General features: G+C 30.6%; 1 protein-coding gene across 1 annotated transcript; it reads right to left on the bottom strand.

The window, feature by feature from the left end:
* Positions 1-12,426: 12,426 nt before the first annotated feature.
* Positions 12,427-23,765, bottom strand: LOC142320618 (putative rRNA-processing protein EBP2 homolog). The gene is made up of 6 exons (XM_075358613.1): positions 23,298-23,765; positions 22,467-22,559; positions 22,178-22,285; positions 18,875-19,087; positions 16,813-17,054; positions 12,427-12,686 (listed from the first exon to the last, which is right to left on the bottom strand). The coding sequence occupies exons 1-6, from the start codon at positions 23,349-23,351 to the stop codon at positions 12,494-12,496; spliced, it is 903 nt and encodes a 300-aa protein (XP_075214728.1). The 5' UTR covers positions 23,352-23,765; the 3' UTR covers positions 12,427-12,493.
* Between the last annotated feature and the right edge of the window lie 14 nt (positions 23,766-23,779).

Genomic DNA, 23,779 nt, shown 5'->3' with positions numbered 1-23,779 from the left:
GCTTATGGTGGGTCCATTCTTTGCATTTTGTTGAGGGGGAGGGGTTTAAGCCGGCAAGATCCTGACACTGTCATCTATATGGGCGGAGGGTGTCTGTTAGACATTTACCTGCTCCAACAACAAAAATAATAAATAGAAATAAAAAAATACTTTTATTCTTGGTTCCAAGTTAAATCCCTTTGGTTTTTACCTCTTTCTCCACTCCCTTATCACTCGCTCAACACACAATTAAATAATTACTGAGATAAACATCTCCCTGTCCCACTCCCATTTTGATCTCAAAAGGTTCAGACATTTCTCCCATGAACTTAAATAGATTTAGTATTGGTTAGTGTATCTTTAATAACGTTTTTAACTTGATTTTCTACACCAAATTTTTAGGTATATCTATTGAAGACTCCCTCTCTATTAAGTCATAGATCCTTCTGAAGTCAAAAAAAATAATCATAGTTTTTATTTCTCATTTCTGATAAGCAACTACATTCTTGATGCTGAAGATCTGTTCTGCATGATGATCTTGAGCTACGAAACCTTGATATTCACCCAATTGTCAGAATCAGTATTTGCACAAAGTTGATTTCAGAATTAGACTATAGGCTTTACACAACTCTCTATTAACCTCCATTCTTATTTGTCTTTAAATGTGCAGGAATAATTACCAACTATTTCCTTATATGCCTTTTCTTTCCCTATCTGACCATTAAAGTCTCCTGCAAGGATTATGTTATGTTTGTTCAAGATTTTTGATAGCTGTTCATCTAGCTTGTTCCAGAATTACTCTACTCTATTTTTGTTTGTACATTATCCTGATTTTTTACAATTTCATTCATAAATCTAGTTTATTGAAGAGCTGCCAACTATTATTTTACGTTTGTTGAGAATATCTATTGTATGTTTTAAGTTTTTTATAAAGAGTTAATATTAATTGGTGCCACAAAGTTTATGCATGATTCTGTGTGAAGGTTTTTCAGAATGCTCTGATTCATTCAAACACTTCAATGAAGACTAACCAAAATCCAAATGTCTGCATTACAATTGTTTGAAATGGTGGATCACCCATTTGGGATAAATTGTTTTTTTAACGTGTTCTCCCATTGTTCGTAATTTTAAAAAATGGTTTGTTAAATTAGATTTAACACGGATACAACAAAAATGTGCTCTTTGAGGTTTCTGTTTCAACTACACTTAAAATAGTAAACAGATATTGATCAGAAAATCATTTTTTTTTTCTTTATCACCACATAAGCTTGAAGCTTGTGCATGGGATATGAAAATGGAATTTTATAGGTATGAAATGCCATGACTGGGATTCAAAAGGACCTCTGAATGAAAGACCGAGACACTACCACTAGTACCACGCAGGCTGACTTGATCTAAGACAGACATTTTCTGAATTTTATTTTACTCATTTTTGATCCATTTAGTAATTCTCAACTATTCTATACATATATATATAAACCCACTGTATGGGATGCACCAGAATAAAGCTCAATGTTTTACAAAAAGTAGCTATCTAACTACTTTAGCATAACCTGATATTAATGTATTATTTGTGGATTTTTTTTTGTTGAGATGACAGGCATAATTGTTTTGGTCATTTTGTCCTATGAGAATGGAAATTTGTACCATATGAAAAATGCCATGCATGATCAGGACTCAAACCCAGGACCTCCAAATGAATTGCTGAGATACTACCACTCCCCCACAGCAACTAGTAGAGTGAGTTTGAGGATTGTTTACAATTATTTACTTTTAATTGTAAATTATTTATTTTCAAATCTTATAACAATTGTGTGTTTATAAATTACACAGCTGAATAAACTGCTTTTATTAATTTTATAAATAAATGGTCACTAATATTTTTGAAAATTTTGCTCTAATGCATTTTCTATTGAACTGTGATATATTTTTAGTCTTCCTATTAATACGACTGAATTTTAAAATGCACATTTAATTATTAATTATACATATATAATTTTTCTTTCAGAAATGGTAAGAACATCAGTAAAGGATTCAATATTATTGTAAAACAAAAGATCTGTGAAGAATCACTTACCCTATGTGGATCAGTTTTCAGTTCCAGAGAGGTTATAATAAATGGTCCTCCATTTGCTGTAAAAGATTGTAGTTTCATTATAAAACAGTTTTCTCCAGATGCATGTCAAGTTGAAATTTATTTTCAAAAACATTTCTTAGAAAGCTCACCAAATTGTATTATGGGCAGATTAGAAATAGGAAAAGATGTTTTATGTGGTACTCTTGATGGATATAAAAGATATGATTTTAATGAGACAGAATTAGAGATAAGGTTTCATACAGACAATATATCATTTAGAAATCAATTCTCATTAAAACTCTCACAAATAATTTGTAGTAGAAAAGCTGAATCTTTTGATAAATTAGAAGATTTTACTATTATACAAAAAATAAATGTTCCATTTTTAAATAACAATCCATCTGAAATAAATTATAATTATGATTCATGCTGTAACAGAATATACTCTGAAAGGCATTTCTTCATAGCAAGTCCAGGATTTCCAAACAGTAATAATATTGATTGTACATATACGGTTCAAAAATTCAGTCCTGACATCCAATTTTTAAAACTAAATTTTAAATATTTCTGGGTAGGAGATCAAGATAATTATTATTATAACTGTTATGGTGGTTTCTTACAAATTGATGGAAATTTTTTTTGTGGCTGCCAAACAGGACAAACATGGATTGAGCAGTTTAATTTCTACAGTTACCCAGAATTCAAAACAATGCGATTATCCATAAATCAACACTCTCAGAATAGATTTATTGGTTTTGTGATTGAAGTCACTCAATACCAATCCATTGGCCCATTACCAAATCATTATAAAAGGCAGTTGAGAGATAATTTTACAAATATGTTTATAAAAAATTATTCATCAGGTGTTCCACATATTTCAAAACCAATAAATGGTAATGAATCTAAAAATGAGAAATTAATTTTGAATAAAACAAATGATGATTTTACAAATCGAAAGGCTAAACTCCAAAGTCATGAAAATATTGGTATATTACCCGATTTATACTGTCTAACTTGGAATATAAAAGACTGGATTATTTTATTACAACAGGCTGTTTGGGCACAGTTACATTGTCCTGTAAACACACAGATTCTTCCTTCTATATCAAAACTATCACTACCTCCAATTTCAGCATACAACCAACCAACGGTGCAAAGTAATTGCACTGAAATACGATCAGAGCATGGTTGGATTCAATTTCCAGATCCTGTCTCATCAGTTCTACATGATGAATACTGTTTCAGGTAATTTATCTTTAAATATATTTTGAAATATAATCTAAGGTACAACAAGTTTCTCTGTAAAAAACTCATTATTAATGAAATAATTGAATAATAAATTTATTATTAATCAATCTGATTTCAATCTTTAAATAAATTTCTTGATAATGAAATAGCTTTTTTTATAAATAAGTATTTATTTTTCCATAAAATGTTTCTATAAAATACCAAAAAAACCAGCTATCCAGATGCTAACATGAATTGATTACAACAGTGATTTCAGAATGAATACACAGCACTTCTGTCTCAATTATTATTTTAATATTTTTCATTTACATTTTAATTACATGTTTTACTAAAAAAATTTAAGATAATGAATTTCAAATGTAAGTAACTTAATTCAGTAATTTCAATCTGTAATTATTTTTAAATAATTGAATTTACATACATAAAAACAGATTTTAGAAACAAAAAATAAAATTAGTCATGATTCTTAATGTGGCCAAGTATTTGATCGCATTATACAATCAGTCAACCAGAAAAAACTAATAACAAACAGGACAATTATTAATATTAAATAACTAAAATCACTTCATTTTTAAGTTTACATCAAACCTTAAATTTATCAAGTTTAAATTTATTTATATTATAAAATGTATACATTCACACATACTCTCCTTCTGAATTGAGGCAGTATAAATTATGCACTGTTTCACAAAAAAGGGGTAGTTTAATTTATTGCTTTACCCTATTTGCTGCAGTCTCCTTATCAGTATGACTGTACTACACATAAAGCACCTGAAATGCCATAGGTATCATTCCAAGTTGCTTTCTCTGAAATTGATGTTCATGTAAGCCATTCCTTGAAGTTGATGAGAATGAAGATGTCGCTTGGACTAAACAACCACCTGCATTACCACCTGATTACTAATAATCTGATATGCAACAAAATACTCAACTCACTGAAGCAGGCAATGGATTAACCAGTTTACTTGTCACTTTTTTAGTATTCCTAGCACAAGATCTTGTTATTCTTGAGAATATTATGTTATTTTTTTAAATAGTTTCAGTTGTAATTCACATCAGGCTGCCCATAATTATTTTTATTGCAAAGGCATTCATTAAGAATGATAAGATAAATGATAAAAAGTACCAGCTGATATCACACAATTGCATGAGAAGTCAGTATCTATAACCACTACATTAACTGTCTGACTAATGCTAACAAGAATTACTTTTTAAAATAAATAATAACTTACTCTTAAAGTGTGTAAAATAAAAATTTTAATTAAAAAAAAAAATGTCTTATGAACCAGTAATAGAAGATTACCTACAGAGGTATTCTTATATTAAAATAAACCTACCTCTATTAATTTACCTACAGAGGATTATAAATAATTATAAATCCGCAGAGATATGAAAGTCTGCAGATTGAGTCAGACTCAGGTAAATAAAATGAATAATTTAAAAACTATGGTGGTCATAATAGGAGGAAGAAAAGAACTAGACTTTTTTCTAACAATTTAAAATAAAAAGTTAAACCAAGTAAATAAATAGTTTGTAAATTTGAAAATAATGAAAAATCAATCTACCTAACAAAATGGAAGAACTGAATGGGGAGAGGTAGCTATGAGACACCACCAAGATATAAAGTAGATAAACTCTGTTAGGTAATGGGAGGGGAAAAAGGTGTATCGTTCATAAGAAATAGAAGAGCAGAATTAGTAGCGAAGAAAAGAATAGTATTATAAAGTTTGATTTAATTCTTGTATCTAATACATGGGTGTACCATGCATGTTACACCCATGATAACAGATGCTAATATTTTTATGGTTTTTTCTTAAGCAATAAAAGTTAAAGAGTTTATTACATAATCTCTATTTTATAACAATGAAATATTTATTGTAAACATAATTTAACAACTTGAATTTTGATATCCATAACATGTTTTCAAAAATGTTAAAGTTTTGAAAACCAACTACAACTCATCTTATCTACAATTATGAAAATTTTACTGACATCAGAACTAATTTTTGCTTCATATTAAGCTTCTGCCTTTGAAGAAGCTTCAGTCATTTTCAAAAAAAGATTACTGAAGTTAATTTTAAAAACTTTTCAATAATTTAATATGTTTTTATAGTTGTTTTATATTGTAGTTATACATCACACTTTTATTAGTTACATTATTTTCTTTAAAAATAACTTCCTTAATTATAGTTCAAAATAATAATTTTCTATTTCCAGGTTCACACAAATTCCAGGCCGATGTGCTTTGGAAGTGGTGTTTCATGAGATTAATTTACCTTTGATACTAGATTGCAGCCAAAACTATATACTTATAACTGGAATAGGCAAATTGTGTTTTATCCCAAATCACAAAACAGGTATGCAAAACAAATTTAGCTGTTTAATATTCTGAAATAACAAAATTTTATTCCTTATAGTTATTTCATAATTGTCCAAATGATTATATAACATAGTTTTGCACAGATTGACACTAATTATCATTTAGATGAACAAAGGAAAAAACATATGTACGAGAAGACTTTAATATAAGAATCCTTTTTTCTGTTTAGCCGCTGGAATCTTCCGTAAGGTATTACTTCAGATGATAAATGAGGATGATATGTAGGAATGTAAATGAAGTGTAGTCTTGTACAGTCTCAGGTCGACCATTCCTGAGATGAGATGCGTGGTTAACTGAAACCCAACCACCAAAGAACTTGGTATTCACAACCTAGTACTCAAATCCATATAAAAGTAAATATCTTTACGAGAATTTGAACCTTAGAACTCTCGACTTCAAATCAGCTGATTTGCAATGATGAATTCACCACTCGGTCATAAAGAGAACTGTAAAATTTTAATAAAAAAACAAACAGTAAAAACTATATCAAAGTAATATTGTACTGGCCAGAAGAGTAAACCTTTGGCAAGCTATATGATGCCTATACAATCTTTGGTAAGAATTCATAATAGACATCATTGTAGTCAAAAAACCAGTTGATTTAATATTCTATCAAACTTGATGTGCTTTTTTCAGACTTGGTTCTTCAGGAAACTTTCACTGGAATGACTGGACCTTCATCTCAGTATTATAACTGTATACTCACGTTTTGTCATTATTTATGACATGGAATAAAAGTCATTAGTGGTGTCAACTAACAATTGTTTTAGGATGTTGCTTTACAACAGAACAAATTTTGCTGATACTAATTTCATACATAAAATGTCAGGCAAAATTGTTCACACAAGCTATAAGAGAATCCCCTCTCTTCAGCAACTTCTCTAGTAGTAATTGAACAATTATTGGTCACAACGCCCTTAATTATGTCAATATTTTAATTGGTGGTTGATGAGTTAGACATTCACTCTTCTGTCATCTCCATGGCCTAGAAAGTTTTTGTACTAGTCATCTCATCAACCCTTGGTGTTGATATTACATCTTCACCAGAAGTCTTCTGTTACATCTTTAGTACTTATACTTATTATACTTGCAAGTCCTTTATTCCACTACTTTCAAATAAAATAAATCATCATTTGTAACAAAACATGCCCTAATTACTTACTTGTCAAATTTGAACTTATCTGTCTAGTGAAGCTGAAAATATTGGTATACCTTTATAAACAAGTCTTGCCATCATTTGGGAAAAGACTGCACAGAATTAAAAATTAACTTTAGTTTTTAAAATTTTAATTAATGTTTATAGTCATTAGCTAACTATTAATGCAAACAGTATGAACTGAAACCATACTCAGTACTGTTTAACTTGAATTATGCAGATGATCAATTTATTAAATGTGGCTTTGATCATTAACATCTAATCAGAATGATGAACATTCTGATTATCAGTTCATTGAGCTATTTTATTTTATAAAAATTATATAATTTATATGAACTTATTATTGATATTAAATAACCAATAAAGTTGATATTTATTAAATAATTATATAAATTATTATTTTATATGAACTTTTACCATATAGATTGTAAGTAAAATCCTATATAGGATCAATTGTTTCTAACTACTTATGTGAATGATACACAAAATTTAAGAAGATGAAATGTTTGAGAATGAATTTAAGAATGAAATTTTCTTTCATTCCTTCCTTTATTATTATTATTATTATGCTTTTACGGCCAACATGGGACCACTTAAGTCAATTTTAGTTGGATCTTTTCTGAGAAAGCGTGTTATTTTACTCTTCCGAGCTGCCCAGTATTTCTTCATCCGTTCAGATCTTGCTTTCTTTTCTTCATACGTAAACACCCTCTTCGTTGTACTTTGTCGTTTGTCTGTCTTTTGTTTAAATCTAATGCTTTTGTCTTTTAGCTTTGTAATTTTACCAGTTTTATTCTGTAGGTCAGTCAGGGAAATCCCAATTCTTTCATATCTTCTCTAATTTCTTTGATCCATCCTACTTCTAGCTTTTGGAACCAGAGCTTTTCAATGATATTTCTGGACAGTCTTGTTTCCGGTGTCCTTATGAGATGACCAAAGAAAGAGATTCTTTTTTTCCGCATAGTATCAGTAACAGGCTCTATTTCTCGATACACCACCTCATTTGGCACAATCCACCATTGGCCTTCTTTTTGGTGTTTTTTATTGATACACGTTCTGACAATTCTCCTCTCTATTTTCAGAATTTTTTCAATTCGGTTTTTCTGAGTGATTTTGAAAAGGGTCTCGCTTCCGTAGGTGACTTCTGGCTGTACTACAGTTTTATAAAGTTTTGTTTTAGCAGAAAGGCATTTTTTGTTATATGTTGACCAAGTTAATTTTTGGGATTTAATCATTTTATTTGTCCTGTTTTGCCATGTCACTTTTTCATTTAAATTATAAGTTATTATTTCCCCTAGATATTTAAATTGTTTTACTATTTTAATTTTCTGATTGTTTACCGTAATGTGCTCTATTACCAGAGGATCTATGGCCATTAGTTTAGTTTTTTCGAAAGAGATATGAAGCGTTATCTTTTGTGCAAGGTTTTGAAGGCTCATGATTTGCGTTTTGGCTTCTTGAATATTATTTGCTAAAAGAGCGAGGTCATCTGCAAATCCTAGACAATTTAGTGTGATGGAGTTTTTCTTAGTACCCATTTTTATATTTTTGGGGATTTATTTCATACCATTTTCTCATGACAAATTCGAGGGCGCAGTTAAAAAGGAGTGGTGAGAGGCCATCTCCTTGCCTCAATCCAGTTTTTATGTAGAAGGGTTGAGAGAGTTCACCTCTGAATTTCACTCTGGACTAGGTATTGGTTAAAGTTAATTTTATCATGTTTACGAATTTAGGGTGAATGCCCAGGTTTCTCAGAATATTCAGCATGGATGGTCGGTGTATACAATCATAGGCCCTTTTAAAGTCGACGAAGGTGATGATTATTAGTTGTTTTTTCAGTCTTTTATATAAGTCCATCATAAGTTTTAGGGATATTATTTGCTCCGGGCAACCTCTCCATGGCCTAAATCCCCCTTGGTATTCCCCAAGTTCCAGTTCAAGTTGGTCTTTGCATCAGTTGTATATGATTCTCGACAGGATTTTGTATGTGCAATCCAGGAGAGATATGCCTCTGTAGTTTTCCGGATTAGTTTTATCCCCTTTTTTATGTAATGGATGAATGAGGGCTGTGGTCCAGTGTTCTGGAAGTTTTTCTTCGTTCCATATTTTCACGAGGCATAGATGTAGGGAAGTTTTGACTGAATAAACTGATGAGTGTTTCCAGAGTTCTGCGAAAAGCTGGTCTTCTCCGCTTGCTTTGTAGTTTTTTATTTCATTTAAGGCTGCGAGAACTTCTTAAATTGTTGGCGGGTTGATATTTACCAGTGAAGTCTTAACTGGAGTTTCAGTGTCAATCTCAAAAAGCTCTGGGGAGTCGTCACAGTTGAGGAGTCTATTGAAGGTTTCTGCCAAAATTTCAGCATTTTCTTTATTGGTGTGGGCCATATTTCCTTTTTTCCTCTCAGCATAAGGGTGGGTGGTTCATATCTTTGAAGAGCCTGACCAAAAATTTTATAATAGTCTTGGGAGTTAGTTTTCTTGGAACTTTCTTCTATTTGCTGAATCAAGTTTTTTTGGGCTTGTCGTTTGGTTCCTCTTATAATTTTCTGAGTTATTTTCCTTTGTTTGGTGAATTCATGGTTAGATTCTTTAGTTTTCCGGGTTTGGTGGTTGATCCAAGCTCGGTGTCGGTCTTTGAATGCTTTGTCACATTCTTCATTCCACCATTGGTGTTTTTTTCTTGGGTTTATAGGGGCTAGTTCTTCAGCTATTTCTTTCAGTTGGGATGTCAGTTCTTTTAAATTATTAGTTAATTTGATTTTTTTTTTTGTTTCTTCAAAGATGGCATTGTTTATTAATTTATGTGGATCATAAGCTCTTTTGTTTTTAGGTTGGGATTTTTTCTTTTTATGCGGGGTGAATTTTATTTTAACTTTAATTAAGTAATGGTCCAATCCAGTATCTGTTCCTCTCAAGACTTTTACATTATAAATCTCCTTGTGATATTTCTGGTCCATGCAAACATGATCGAGTTGCCATTCCCCTTTTTTCCAATCTGGGTGTTTCCAAGTCTTCAATTTGTTTGGTGTAATTTCCTTTATACATATCTCCTTGTAATTTAGGACTTTTGAAAGAAGCAAAGTCAAATGAGTAGTATGATGACACTCATTAGTAATAATATTCTATTTTCCCTTTTGCTGCTGACTCAATTTCTTTCATTTCATGTAACCAGTGGCTCCCAAAACGACAAATGAATTTCATCAAATATGAAGGATTACAACTCGATAGTTTGGTTACATTTGTAAAGCATACATGTCATTAAATATCTTTTTAGAAGGATAGTTTAAATGGATAATGGACTGATGTGCACAAATGTATGTCAGCTAACAAACTTAGTTTTTTTTAATGTTTAATATTTCAAAATTACAATAGCTAATATTTAACCACATTAATGCAGTTACGAGTGAACGATGTAAATGACAAGAAATTAATATTTAAACAAGAATGAAATTGAAAAATTTTTTGTTGACTAAGTTTGTACAAATACTAACAATAATGAAGTAAGTAAAAGTTAAATGTCAAATAATTTGTGTATATTAACAACACAAATGAATAGTATGAATCTTGCAAAAGATTTATTTCAGAAAAGTAATATTACGTCATTGGCCTACATAGGTAAATCCAAAATGTTTATAAACTTTTCAGGGTTCCTACCAGTTGAAATAAAAATGATTCATGTGGTATATAACAAAAGACCTAAGGGTAGTCTAAAGAAACTTTAGCTTTGTCACAGCAAAAGTAATGTTTGAATATTTGTCAACTTAAAGAGGAGTAAACTACTTCAGAACTTTCATCCAGAGGTCCTGGGTTCGAATCCCAGTCAGGCATGGCATTTTCACAAGCTACATTGTCATTCATCTCATCCTCTGAAATAATACCTAATGGTGGTTCCAGAGGTAAAAAAAAAATTTTCAGAACTAATAAATAAATATTTATGTTTTATAATAAGACATTAACAATAAGGTAAATAATATAATTTTTTTTCAGTTCAAATAGACTTCAGGAAACAATCTACTAAAATTAAGATAAAAAGGCAGGGCAGAATAGGTAGAAAAATTCATCTTCACTTTCAACAACTGACATGTTCTTCATCAACCATCCAATATATTAACCATGATTAATGGATTATAAAATTTTACTGCTAAAAACAATTCAAACAGTTGTAAATACATCATTTTTTAAAATATTCTAATAAGTATTGTATAACCTTTAGAACCTAACAAAATCTTGTTATTTATTAAGTGTGTTATACCTATTATCTGGCTGATGCACCAAACCCTGACCACATGAAAAAAGTTAGTTAAGCAATGTATTTTGAAAATAAAAAGTAACTGACTGATCACCATCCCATGATTCTTGGCTGATGACAACTCTCCAATGTTAATTTTGTGTAACAGCTAATAATAACACTGGACAGGTTAAATCAACCATCTGGCTAATGACCACATTATGTGGATGCACACACAGACACATTGACATTATATATTGTAATGATTTTATTTAAGTTTTAGTATTTACAGATCCTAATGAAATTAATTAAACATACTTTTTACCAGCATGAATAGTTAAAAAAAAAGAAAAGCTGCTTTCATTTTTACTACAACAATAAAGAAATTGATTGATTTCTAATAATGGTAACAGTCACCTGCTACCATTATTAGAAACTTGATGCCATAAGTTGTTGGTTAACATGATTCACAGTAAATAATCAAGGAAGTAGTGATAAAGAATATCACAAGGATAAAAGAAGGAAACTATCATCCCACTCAAGTATTGACTCAGAATACAGCAATAATAATTTATAAGCAAATGATAACCAACAGCACACTAACTGTAACAGTCTTCAATTTTTTCTTATTTTCTTCAAGATAAAAAAGCATACGTATCAATAATTAATTTCAGTACTTAAAAAGCTGTTCAAAAAGTTCCCAAACTAGTGCACTAATGCTATCACAGCATTGACTGGTAAAAGTGGTCTCATGAAGTGGTATTCTTTGCAAGTAATCAGATATTGGTATAGTATCAAAGTGTGTTACAAATTGAGCTACACGTCTTTAGTATTGATTCATGCGAGTGTTGGTTTGTTTTGTGAAACTGAAGAAGGGCAATGTTCAAGAACACCTGACAACATTAAATTTTCTTAAAACTTCAGAAAATGTTTTTGGAGACTCGTGAAATTAGTAGATGGTGATCAATGAATGAGCTGTATGCATTATATGAATGGTATGTGATTACTAATGTTTAGAATTAGCACTGATGTAAAGCGATGATGTTCACATAGCATATGTTCATGAAATCATGCATCCCAATCATGGGAAGTAGCAGGAGTGTCTAGACTTAATACAATTATGCCATGAGTTTCTTACAAAAACAATTTGAGATGTTTCACACAAAAACAATTGTAAAGTTTCTCCCCTATGAATGTGGGCAAGCAAAAGCTCATATCCTGAAACAGAACTACAAGGACTGTTTCCAAAAGTGGTAATAGTTGGTTTGGTGCATTACTTCAAGATTAAAATACCTCAATAGTTTTTCATTCAATTAAAAGAAATAAATAGTAGATAACATATTTAAAACTCAACACACTTGTATTGTAAATAAATACTTATTTATTTAAAAAAAAATTACATTTTATTTTTTTAAAAAATTTACATTAACTTCTTTTCTTTGCTTTCATTTTTTGTCGTACATTTTTCCCTGGCCGCTTATTAGGTGCTGCTTTTTTATTAGATGGCTTATGATGTCCTTCAACATTGGATGTACTCTCCTTAGTATTACGTTTTAGACCTCTTTTTTTACCACCAAATCCAAACTTTTTATCCTTATACTTCCGTTTTAGCTGTGATCTAACAAATTAATTTATTAGTATTTAAAAAATAAACTAATTAATATTTAACTAATAAACCAATGATAAAGACAGAAAAAATACAACTATATATCATGCACCACACAACTGTATAAATGTTTATTAGCTTATTCTTAGAAAAATGTTTGATGAGATGGTAAATTTAGGTGTGAAATTCTGGTGAGATGAAAAATTTAGGGAAAGTATTATCGCTACAAGCATTATTATCACTGTACCAGTTTCAAACCTCCAACAATTACACAGATAGACAAAAAAAAAATAAATGATTCTCTAACCATTTCTTCAATTGCTTCTTTCATAGATTACATATCTGTAAATACAATTTTTCTATCGCCCTTAGTTCTAAATAAATTACGCTTTAAAAATTAAGGGAAAATATAGTTAAAATCTGTAATATTTATAATTTTGCATGGCCATACCTGTGTTAAAATGATTTCGCTGATTCTTTTCTTTTATAAATAGCCACAGGCACATCCCAAATTAATTTCCAACAGTAATCGGCTATGTTATTATTCCATTTCCCTTTATAGCGGCTTTCCATCAGCGAAATGTCTTGGTGGAAACATTCACTGTGTTCGTCACTTACATCTCCAAGGTTGACCAGGAAAAAATCAAGATGTGAGTGGAGGATTATTAACAATATCGTGGTAATTGATGGATTTTTGTTTGCCGAGAAAGTTTTTCAAACCTCATTAAGTGAAGCCCAAACTGCACGTTCTACATTATTTAAGTGAGTTAAAAACAACATCTTTGACAAACTGTGTTGGAGGATCAACAAATATTCCTTCTTTAATTTTTCCTTCAATTACATTCGGAAATTTCTGCCTGATGTACAAATAACTGGAACTATCCTTCTTCATTGTTTTTATAAAATTTTTCATAAGTCCTAGCTTGATATGGAGAGGAAGTAAAAATATTTTTTTTTTGGGTTCAACTAAGGGCTCATGAATAATACTTTTACCCGTTTGGAGTTAGTTGTCTCATTTCTTCCACTCTTTGGTAACATAATGTTTATCCCTAGCTCGGCTGTCCCATTCACAAAGAAAACACATGTATTTAGTATAGCCTAACAAAATAGCTATAACTTTCAAATCACCACATATGTTCCAGCTATGTTTTTTATAATTTATTTTTTCAACTATGTCTTTCATGACATCATATGTCTCTTTCAAGTTATCACCATACGCGATTGTTATCGAAGAATATTTGACTCAATTGTGTAGTAGAACCACTTTTAACTAACTAAAACTATACTTGGAAAAATCTATGAAAAGGCACCAGTCTTCAGGTTTATAAACTTGTCCTAAGTGCAACATAAGCTCATCAATATTTGTGCAATAAATCATATTATTTAGCTTGATTTATTGATAAATTTAGATCCCTAACAAAGTCATTTAATTCACCTTGTGATGTAACATGTGGCTTATTGGAAGGTAATTCAAAGTCAAAATCATTGTTTTCTTCAATACTGCCAGATTCTCATTGCTGCTTTCAAAACATACATTCACAGGTGGCTCAGGAACCGGAATAATTTCACTGTGAGGTACAGGTCTGATTGTAGATTGCAATGAAGGATATTTTACAGTATGATATATTTTTAGATTTTTTAGAAATTCCAAACACACTTGTTAAATAAAAGTAACAATCGGTTACATGATCCTTTGGTTCATGCCAAACCATAGGTACACCAAATGGCAAAGCCTTCCGTATACCTTTCAGCCATCCTCTTAAATATACAAAACAATTAGCGCATACTATATGAGGAGCCCACGCTTATCCTGATCACCAATTTTACATTAAAAGTACAAATGATATGCTTTTTTAATTAAAGGTGTAATGTTTTTTCTATTTGATTTTATAGTAAACTTACCATATACATAACAAAAGGTATCTAACAACATTTACAAAATTTCGAGGCATTATGACACTGCACTGTTAACAAACTTAAGACAGCAATAAGACTGAACAAAATTAATTCAGTCCTAAATCCAGTGCTTAATATAAACAATACAGCTATGTTTTCAGCTACATGTTTTGACCTGCACAGACATGATTAATCTTGTCCATGAAGGCTCACTCTTCATTATTAGATATGATGTCATAATATGTGACTTGATATGGTTTAATTCTTTGTCTAGTATTATTTATTTATAGCTTACAAATTACGTTAACAAAGTGAAACAACATAAAATGAGCTAACAAAATATAATATAGGAGCTTTAATTCAATAAAATATTCCTTTAATTAAAACATAAAAATTTTTCAAAAATGGTGGTTGACATTAAGATTCTCAATTCATATTCGTTTTCAGCATCAAAAAATTGATTAAAATTATGAATCGCATGTTAGGAAACAAAAATTATGTTTATCAGTGTTATCAAATCTCTTCTTGCTTGACAATACCTTATAATTTTTTTTTATTACATTTACTTTCAGAGCTTAAAAAACTTTCCTTTAGATTACAGCACAAATGTTTAACTTAAGTCACAAATACAATGTTTATTTCCTTCATCTTCAAAATTGCACATCTCATGACTTAATAAACACATTTATGTGAAATATATGCCCACAAATAATCAGGAGTTGTCTGAAAACTAAAATTGGGTTTGATCTATTAAGCAGTGCATACTAAAAAACTCTTGAACATTTATTAAAAATTTACAATAAGTTATTTTTATTCTTGAACAAGTAAAACCAAAAAATCTTACAATACTAGTGTCTTTCAAAGTAGCCCCCTTTTGCCTCTACAAACCTAAACTATTTCCATTGTGGAAACATTCCTCAGTCTCTTTTAGAATGGTTTCCAGCTGTGCTGTTACATTCATCATTGTCGTCCTCCCGGCTCTCAAATCTGGATCATTTCAGTAGCACCTTCAACTCAAGGAATACTCAGAAGTCATAAGGAGCCACATCTGGAGAAAAGGAGCCTAGAAAATCTGAGGAGTTTTGTGGCTGGCCAAGAAATCTTGTATTAGATGTCACAAGAGCCAGTGCATTATCATTATGCAATTGTCACTCCTGAGATTTCCACAGGTCTGGTCTCTTAAGCCAAGCTGCATTATAAAACTGACACGAACCTTCAAATAGAAATTTGGTATGTATTTATGAGAGTCAATGGTTTTAAAAAAAACAGTATCACGTTCACTTTGCTTCTCTGTTTTCTGACCTTGGGGATGATAATAATTTCAGTGTGATGATTGATTTTTGGTTTCTGGAATGTACCTGTACATTCAACATCAGTTATCAGTCTAAAGGAAGGTAGGGGTCATTCTTGATGCTCTATAGCACATCCTTTGCAATGTTAAAGCAAAATTTCTGTTCAAGAAAAAGTACCATTGATCAAGGTGGAGTTTTAGCACTTCATCTGGAGAGCTTGGCTTAAGTCATGCAATATTTTCATATACTACAAAATCTCCATTTCATATTCCCACAACAAAAACTTCAAGCTTACGAAAAGTGATAAATTAAAAAAAAACCCACAAATTTTGTGGCCTGACCAAAATCATCCATTAAAATCATATGTACAAAATCATCACTAAATCCCAAAGTTATCTGCTGTTTTTCTTTACTGTAAGTCAATAACATTCTATTATCAAACTGCACTGTTAAGCTGATCACTCTCAACCTGCATAAATCCTACAGCTTCATTCCTGAAAACCTACTTAATCTTAAATCTTGTTTCGCTTTGATTATAATCAAGGTTTTGGCAGAACTTGATTATTCAATGTTCTGTCATTGTGCAAAAAAAAATGTGACCTGTTATATTAACATACACAATGATTGCTGGACAATGGACACACTCCATGAAATTACAAAAAAAAAAAAAAAAAAAACATGCATGCACTCTATTTCCATTGTGGAAACATTCTACTATTAGTGCGTTTTTTGTTTTTTTTTACTAAGTTTTATGCACATTCAAATATTTTTCAAAGAAAAAAATTGTTGGATTTTTTTTTAACAGACCTCATATTTTCATAAATACTTTCCTCCACAAAAGTTGATGTTTTGCTTAGCAGATCCACTTAGCACTCACACTTCTGTGAACCAATGTGACTGAACCCTACATCATTTAAAAAGTTTTATTATTTTGTATACACATCACTTACTTATTAGCTTTTTTGTTTGGCTTTTTATTTGAGAAGCCTTTTTTGTCTTCAAGAAAGTCTAAATCTTTACGGATTCCTTTTCTAAATTTTTTAACTTCATCCATCATTTGTTTTTTCTCATTTTGTTTTTTTAATCTCATTTCAGCTTGCATTTGTTTGTTAAATTTCTTTTGTTGTCGTATCTTCCTAACTTTTTCAATTCTTTCTGTTTCTGCTTGTTTTTTCACCAGCATTGTTCTTACCTTATAAAACAGAAAAAAGAAAGTAATTAAAAAGATGAAAATAAGTAAGATATATTTGAGAAGAGATTGCTAGAACAACTGATATTTATGAACACAGGTATAATGAAAAGCAAACAATACCAAATTACATGCTATAAATACCAATCATATCAGTTACTACATAAAGAATTAATTAAAAATCTGATGTGGACACCACATGACTTCCTTGTATGCCTATTAAATTACATACACATTTTTTTAAAATGAAAGTATATAAAATTTTATTTCATTAATAATTTCTGATATTTTTTTCTATTTTTTTTTTTTAATTATTATTGAATTGACTTTTTTTACAATCGGAGGTTAATTTATTAATAAAAAAAAAGCTCATGTGTACTTATGTACGCACATAAGAAGTTATACTACTTTTGGCGTGAATAAAAAAGGGAATTTTTTTACGCATTCAAACAAATTTAATCAAATGATCTATAGACAACATTAAATACCATAAATAAAAGTATGAATAAAAAACACTTAAATTAAATATTATTTATTTTATACAGTTTAAAAAGTACTGAAGTATTCGTTGTCATATAAAACAAAGTTCTTTGAATATATTTCAATTACTTTAGTTCCATTAATTCTTCAGATGATGATTGAATAGGTACGGGGGTTATCAGCAGCTTATGATATGAAAAATATGATACAAATAGCTTTATTTTATAATAGTGTATTTTATCAAAAATTTTGTTTTTGGTAAATTTAAAATTATTTATGCAAAGTAAAAAATTTATCTGATGTGTGCTATTTTCTGTGTCATTAAAAAATATAATTTTACTCATAAAAAATAGTACCTACATAAATATAACCTCAAACCTTGATACACAATCTTCACATACAAAAAAAATATATATGCTGCTATATAAACAAAGTTTATGAACATGAACAACAATATTCACAGTTCAAAATATCCATCTTCAGAAATCTATGTATATAAATATATATTTATTATGACTCAAATCTGTTATGTTTACAACACTTTCTAATCACTTAATTGCATTGAACGACTAACTGAATTAGACACTACACACATGCATGTGCAAACTGATCCACTTGGGCCTGTGCAAATCTTCATGGTGTATTACATTGGCGCACGCAACTTCCATAACTTGCTGAAAATACATTTTGATCAGTTTCTCCTAATACACCAAAAGAAGTAAAACTTCAAAAAAGAGATGAAGTCTGATTTCAGCTGATGTACCTTCCCCTTGTAACATCCAAATATTTCATTAATTAACATTTTATTTGGCTAACTCTGGAACTGATGAAAATAAGTATCACTTATGATATATTGCTGAAAAGCTCTCAGTTAGGGCTTATTACTACAGTAAGAAAAATTCCAAAATGCAAATTTTTGGATTTTGAGCTTTTTTGAACCACTTTTGGTCCAGTCAATCAAAAGGGGAGGTGAATAACTAAATGTTACACAGTTCTAAATTCAAAATTTCATCATCTTACGGCTAATCGTTTTTTAAATTATGCAACATACATACACACATACATACGTACAGACGTCATGCCGAAACTAGTCAAAATGGATTCAGGGATGGTCAAAATGGATATTTCTGTTGAAATCTGAAATTTTTCATGATCACGATACTTACTTTACTTCATACAAGGAAAAAGAAAATGTACAGGAAGAACAAGACCTACTGTCACATAGTAATGAATAAACTGTTATCTCCCACAATTATTAAAAATAAAAGAAATCTTACTCAAATGCATGGAACAAATATAAATGACAGTAATTTATGAACATTAACAATATAACATTTTCTTACTTTCTGCATATGTTCATCTGTCTTTGCCATTTCTGCAAAATAATCATCAGGACGTTTAGTTGGAACACCCATAGATTTAAGTCGTTTAAGACCTTCAAGAACAGCTGCCTGAGCCTGGCGATGAAATAATGATTCCCTCTTGAATTCATCTAACTGTCCTCTTGCACTCTGACCTCCACCAACTAGTTCAACTCTTTGTTCTTGTTCTTGTAGCTAAATAATTAAAAGTACAGATTACAAACAAGTTTACTTACATATCAATAAATTTATATAACTAATGTTACACAAACATTACAAAATAAAAATTAAAAAATGTTCACTTTTCACATTGCGTAAGTCTCAATATACAGTTAAATTCCACACATAATATTCACTTTACGATTACTTTAAATCCTTTACATTGAATGCTAAATCCTTAATAACTTTGGGGTTATTTTTACAGGTTATGACCAATCTTATGCAAACATATAAAAAATAATCTGAGAATTGATAGAGAGATTAGTGTTGATTTTCTTTGTAAGCGTACAAAGTTTAATGCCCAACTAGACCAGTTATATTTTAACACTACATTATTTTGTTCCTTGGTACAGTCTCCTAGATTACCAACCTTTTGTACGGTACTAATTAACATCGCATCTTGGCCTGGTGATACAGAGATGAAGTAGACTACAGCTACACTCTATAAATAAAGGGAAGATAGCTGCCTACAAGCCCCAAATCAACAAAGGTGCACTAGATAACTGAAAACCTCTGGAATATTATAAAAAAAATGTCAAAAACCTTTTTTGCCATGAATAAGATATATTTAAACACCTCCAAGAGAGAATTCTATAACGAAAATCGGCATAAACATAAAATGCAACATCGAATTCTATGTTTAAATGAATTTGTTTTGAATCACCACTGTGTTCATAAGATGAAAATACTGTAAGTAGGTAAGTTTTGGCCAATGGCCTATGCGACTCTACAACAGCATCCTGATTTGTAATTTGTGTTTACCTAAGAAATTGCACAGAAACTAAAATACACAATTTGCAAGATAGGATTTTAATTTTTTTTAATTACAGGAGGAATCAGGAGGCCTGGTTTTAGCTATAGGTACTTAAGCCATTAGGCTTATTGTTAGATAACAAACAATTAACAGATTAGTCCATGGGCACCCTTCACTTCAAAAACAGAATGGCTCTGCCAATCCTGGCATTCTTAGCATGGTCCAACCTACACCTGTTGAAACTACGCTTTTTAAAGGCAAAGTACCATAGGGGTTATTATCATCTGAGAAAAATAAGGAAAAGAGTTCTAAACTGCTTCACAGTTTGAGAACCTCAATACAAGTTTGATGAAAAGCTAGACACACAAAACAAACAAAAAATTAACATATCAAAAGGAAAAAATGAAACAATTACATTCAAGTACTTTAGCACTAAGTAATGCAAGTAGACTGCAATTAAGTAATGTTGGCTTTGTTATTGAGTAAATAAATTTTGGACAGCTATTATTGAAAAAATTAATGAATAAAGAAATAAATTACATACATGTGAATCATCAATACGTAAACAGGGAATGTATAGGGCTCCAGCAAAAATTAAAAAAGAAAATAAAAAATCTGCCAAAATTTTAGATGACCTTACAAAATTAATGTTTTTCAACTTTACATTAAACAATAGAATGCAAATTCAAAATGTATATTAAACTGACAAGACAATGTAATGCTGTATTAACATACACGCACAGTTAAGTAGAATGCATAATTATCTGTTAGTTAAACATGGAACATATTAGACAACCACCACATGACATGAGGGAATCCATGTGTTAAATTCAATATGCTCCAGATGCTGACATGTAGGATAGAAATGGGAAAAAGAAAAAAGGAAGAATAGGACAATTTAATAAACAAATTAACAATTAAGGATTTTATTATACTAATTACTACAGTAACCGCAAGCCTTTGAGTATAATGGGTAAAGCAAAAGTTGAAATCTTAAAATGTGTGCACACCCACCAGAGGCCATTTTTGCAAAACCATAAATGTATGAATTTACTGAATAGTGACTTAATGACTGACACAGGAGATCAAAAATAAATTAAGAAATACACTTTGCAAATTCCAGAATACTGATATGATCCTTTGCTAATATAAATGCATTAGAAATAAAGATTCATCTCTTGGAATGATATAGATATGATGAAATAATGGTATTTTAAACACATGAAATTGGTATAAATATGGAACAACTAACAATTTTTCCTGTAATTTTCTAAAAGCAAATAGTACTAAAAACAATTTTCATTTAGTAACTTATGAGTGCAAATACTTAATAGTTACCTTTTATAAATTTATTACAAGTCTTACCTTTTATAAATCTCCTAATAATATGAATTTTTTGAATTTGAACATACTTTATATGCTGGCCTGCCATTGAAACATGGACCCAACTCACTGCCATATGACCTTTGAGGAGCATCATCGTGGTCTTCTCTGGGCTGAACGTCATTTTGTGTTGATGACCCCACAACTCAAGCATCCTGCAAACCCGAGTGGCTCAGAGTTCAACCCAATTCCATGAGCTACCTTCGACCAGCAGGAGCCCATCATCAGCATAAGCCACAATGCAACTTCCGCATTGTGTGTAACTTAAACATCCCAACCCCATAGGGGGAAGACACCCACCTTGTGACATTACCAATCGCCACACCACTCCATCCATTTCAAGCCCTGAGGGGCTTTACTGGAGGTCATCTTTAAACCCTGTAACTGATTACATTTCACAGTCATCAGTCAGACCTCGGTCAGGATGCCACCAATGTAAATGCCTCAGCAGACATTTGAATCGGTAAAATACAAATCAAACTGCCTTCACATAGGCCTCAAATGGACATCTTCACATCCAACCTAGCATGATTCCCCAAATTAACTAACCGAGACTGCAAAAGCATGGACCCCATGCCTAGTCCAAAAATGAGAACACCGTTCGTGACTGTGAATTCCTCAGAAAGCGAACAAGTTGTATGTTAAATCAGTGCTACACTCATACTAATCAAAATTGGTATGAGTGTACCAATCAAAATTGCAATCGCTATTCCACTGAGTAGCGACTCCAATTTTGACTCAGTGGAGAAGCAACTCTCCCTATAAGGCTGTAGAGCAGAACTCTTGTTTCATGTTCACGTTGCAAAAAAAAACAAATAAAGCAGTGTCTGAGATGGCTATCGGGTAAAACCAGGTATGATATTTATTCTAAAATGTATGTTACCTAATCTACATCTATATATGTAAATACAACAGAATAAGCTGTCTACCTGCAAAGCCATTTCAGGAGCCATAGGAGCAGCATCTGTCACTAGATCTAATCGTTCAGTCCACTTATAATCATTTTTGAATTCTTGAAGTTTTGCAGATAAACCTTGCTGTAAAACAAACACATAAAAATTAATGATTGAATTTAATATCCTTCTTAGGAAAGAAGAGATCTAATTTACAAGTGGTATTGACCTAAAGTAATCAGAACAGACTAAAATGAATGTTACTGTACACATAGTCACTAAATTTTCAACAAAACTTTTTTAATGAAAGGTATCTTATACTTACAACATTATTAACAAACTTTTTCTTTTCTTGTGTGGCATCTACTCTAATATTTAAACCAGGTTTTAAAATTCCTTTTGCATAAAGTTCTTGAAGCTGTAAAAATAAAATTGAATTTAAAAACAATTACAAAAATAATTTGGAATACATGAAAACTATTTGGTATTGAAAAAAAAAATTAAGTTAAACTGATAAAATATTATGTTCAAAATTATTCCCATAACTGAAAGGCAGATAAAAAATAAATTTGATAACTTACTCATTAATTATGAAAATAAAAACCATTAACTAGTAATAACATTCTAATAATTAAGCTTCTAAATAGTAATAAGCTGATCATAATTATTAGATCAGGAATATGCAAAATATTACAGATGAACAATTATTTTGAAACACCAAGTGAATGTCATAATGGTAATGGGAATAGAAAGAAAGGAAGTTATAATCGCAAATACTGCTTAATATTTATTTCATAATATTAATTGTAAGAATAGGACAAATATTAATTGCAAGAATAGTAGTTACATATTTATGATAACCAATGGCTAATATGTGATCTCCCTGAGTGTTCCCAAGTTGATAAAAAGTAAAAAAAGTTCAATTGAATAGGCATAAAATTTACAAACCTGAAAGAATAAACTACACTCTTTAAATAAATTGATGCATGTACAATAATAACCTACGGTTGTTCACAACTCTTAGCCCACAGAACATCAAATCAAACATTGATGTTCTTTCAACAGTTAAAAACTCTAATATCTAAAGACAGTTATAATACTTAGCACAGTAAATAATGCGACAAATATTTCATTGATTATTTAAACTATTAATTACCTCAGCATCAGAATCGTCACTACTGACAAAGTCGTCATCAGAATGTACAACCATTTTTGTTTTAAATAAATTTTACAAAATATGTTTTCATAACCTCATCAGTAACTTCTCGAAAATGAAAATTCTCCATTAACACGTGCAAGTTAACCTCAAAACCTCGTAGAACAATATTTATATGTTGACATTTAAAGGTAATAGACGAGTTACTTATCGATACCTCCTATATCACTAGTGTGAAATTAATTAATTTTGTTCACAAAAAGTTGAGTGAACGCACGTAATCAAGTGGTTTATGACAAAAGCACGCACTTATTTTTGTAGATTCATTGATTTGATTCTTCATTTATTCATTCTCTTCTAATAGTTTTTTCTGTTAATGCTAATATTTACTTTATCCTCAGCAGTTGCTGTTTCATCTATTATAAAATTTGTGAGGCCGTTTCCACCTGTCACACTCTTCAACCAAAATAACTAGCCCCAAA

This window comes from Lycorma delicatula, chromosome 2 (assembly GCF_047948215.1).
Source record: "Lycorma delicatula isolate Av1 chromosome 2, ASM4794821v1, whole genome shotgun sequence".
Lineage (NCBI taxonomy): Eukaryota > Metazoa > Arthropoda > Insecta > Hemiptera > Fulgoridae > Lycorma > Lycorma delicatula.
Note: the sequence above shows the minus strand (reverse complement) of the source record. Positions and strands in the feature narration are given on the sequence as shown.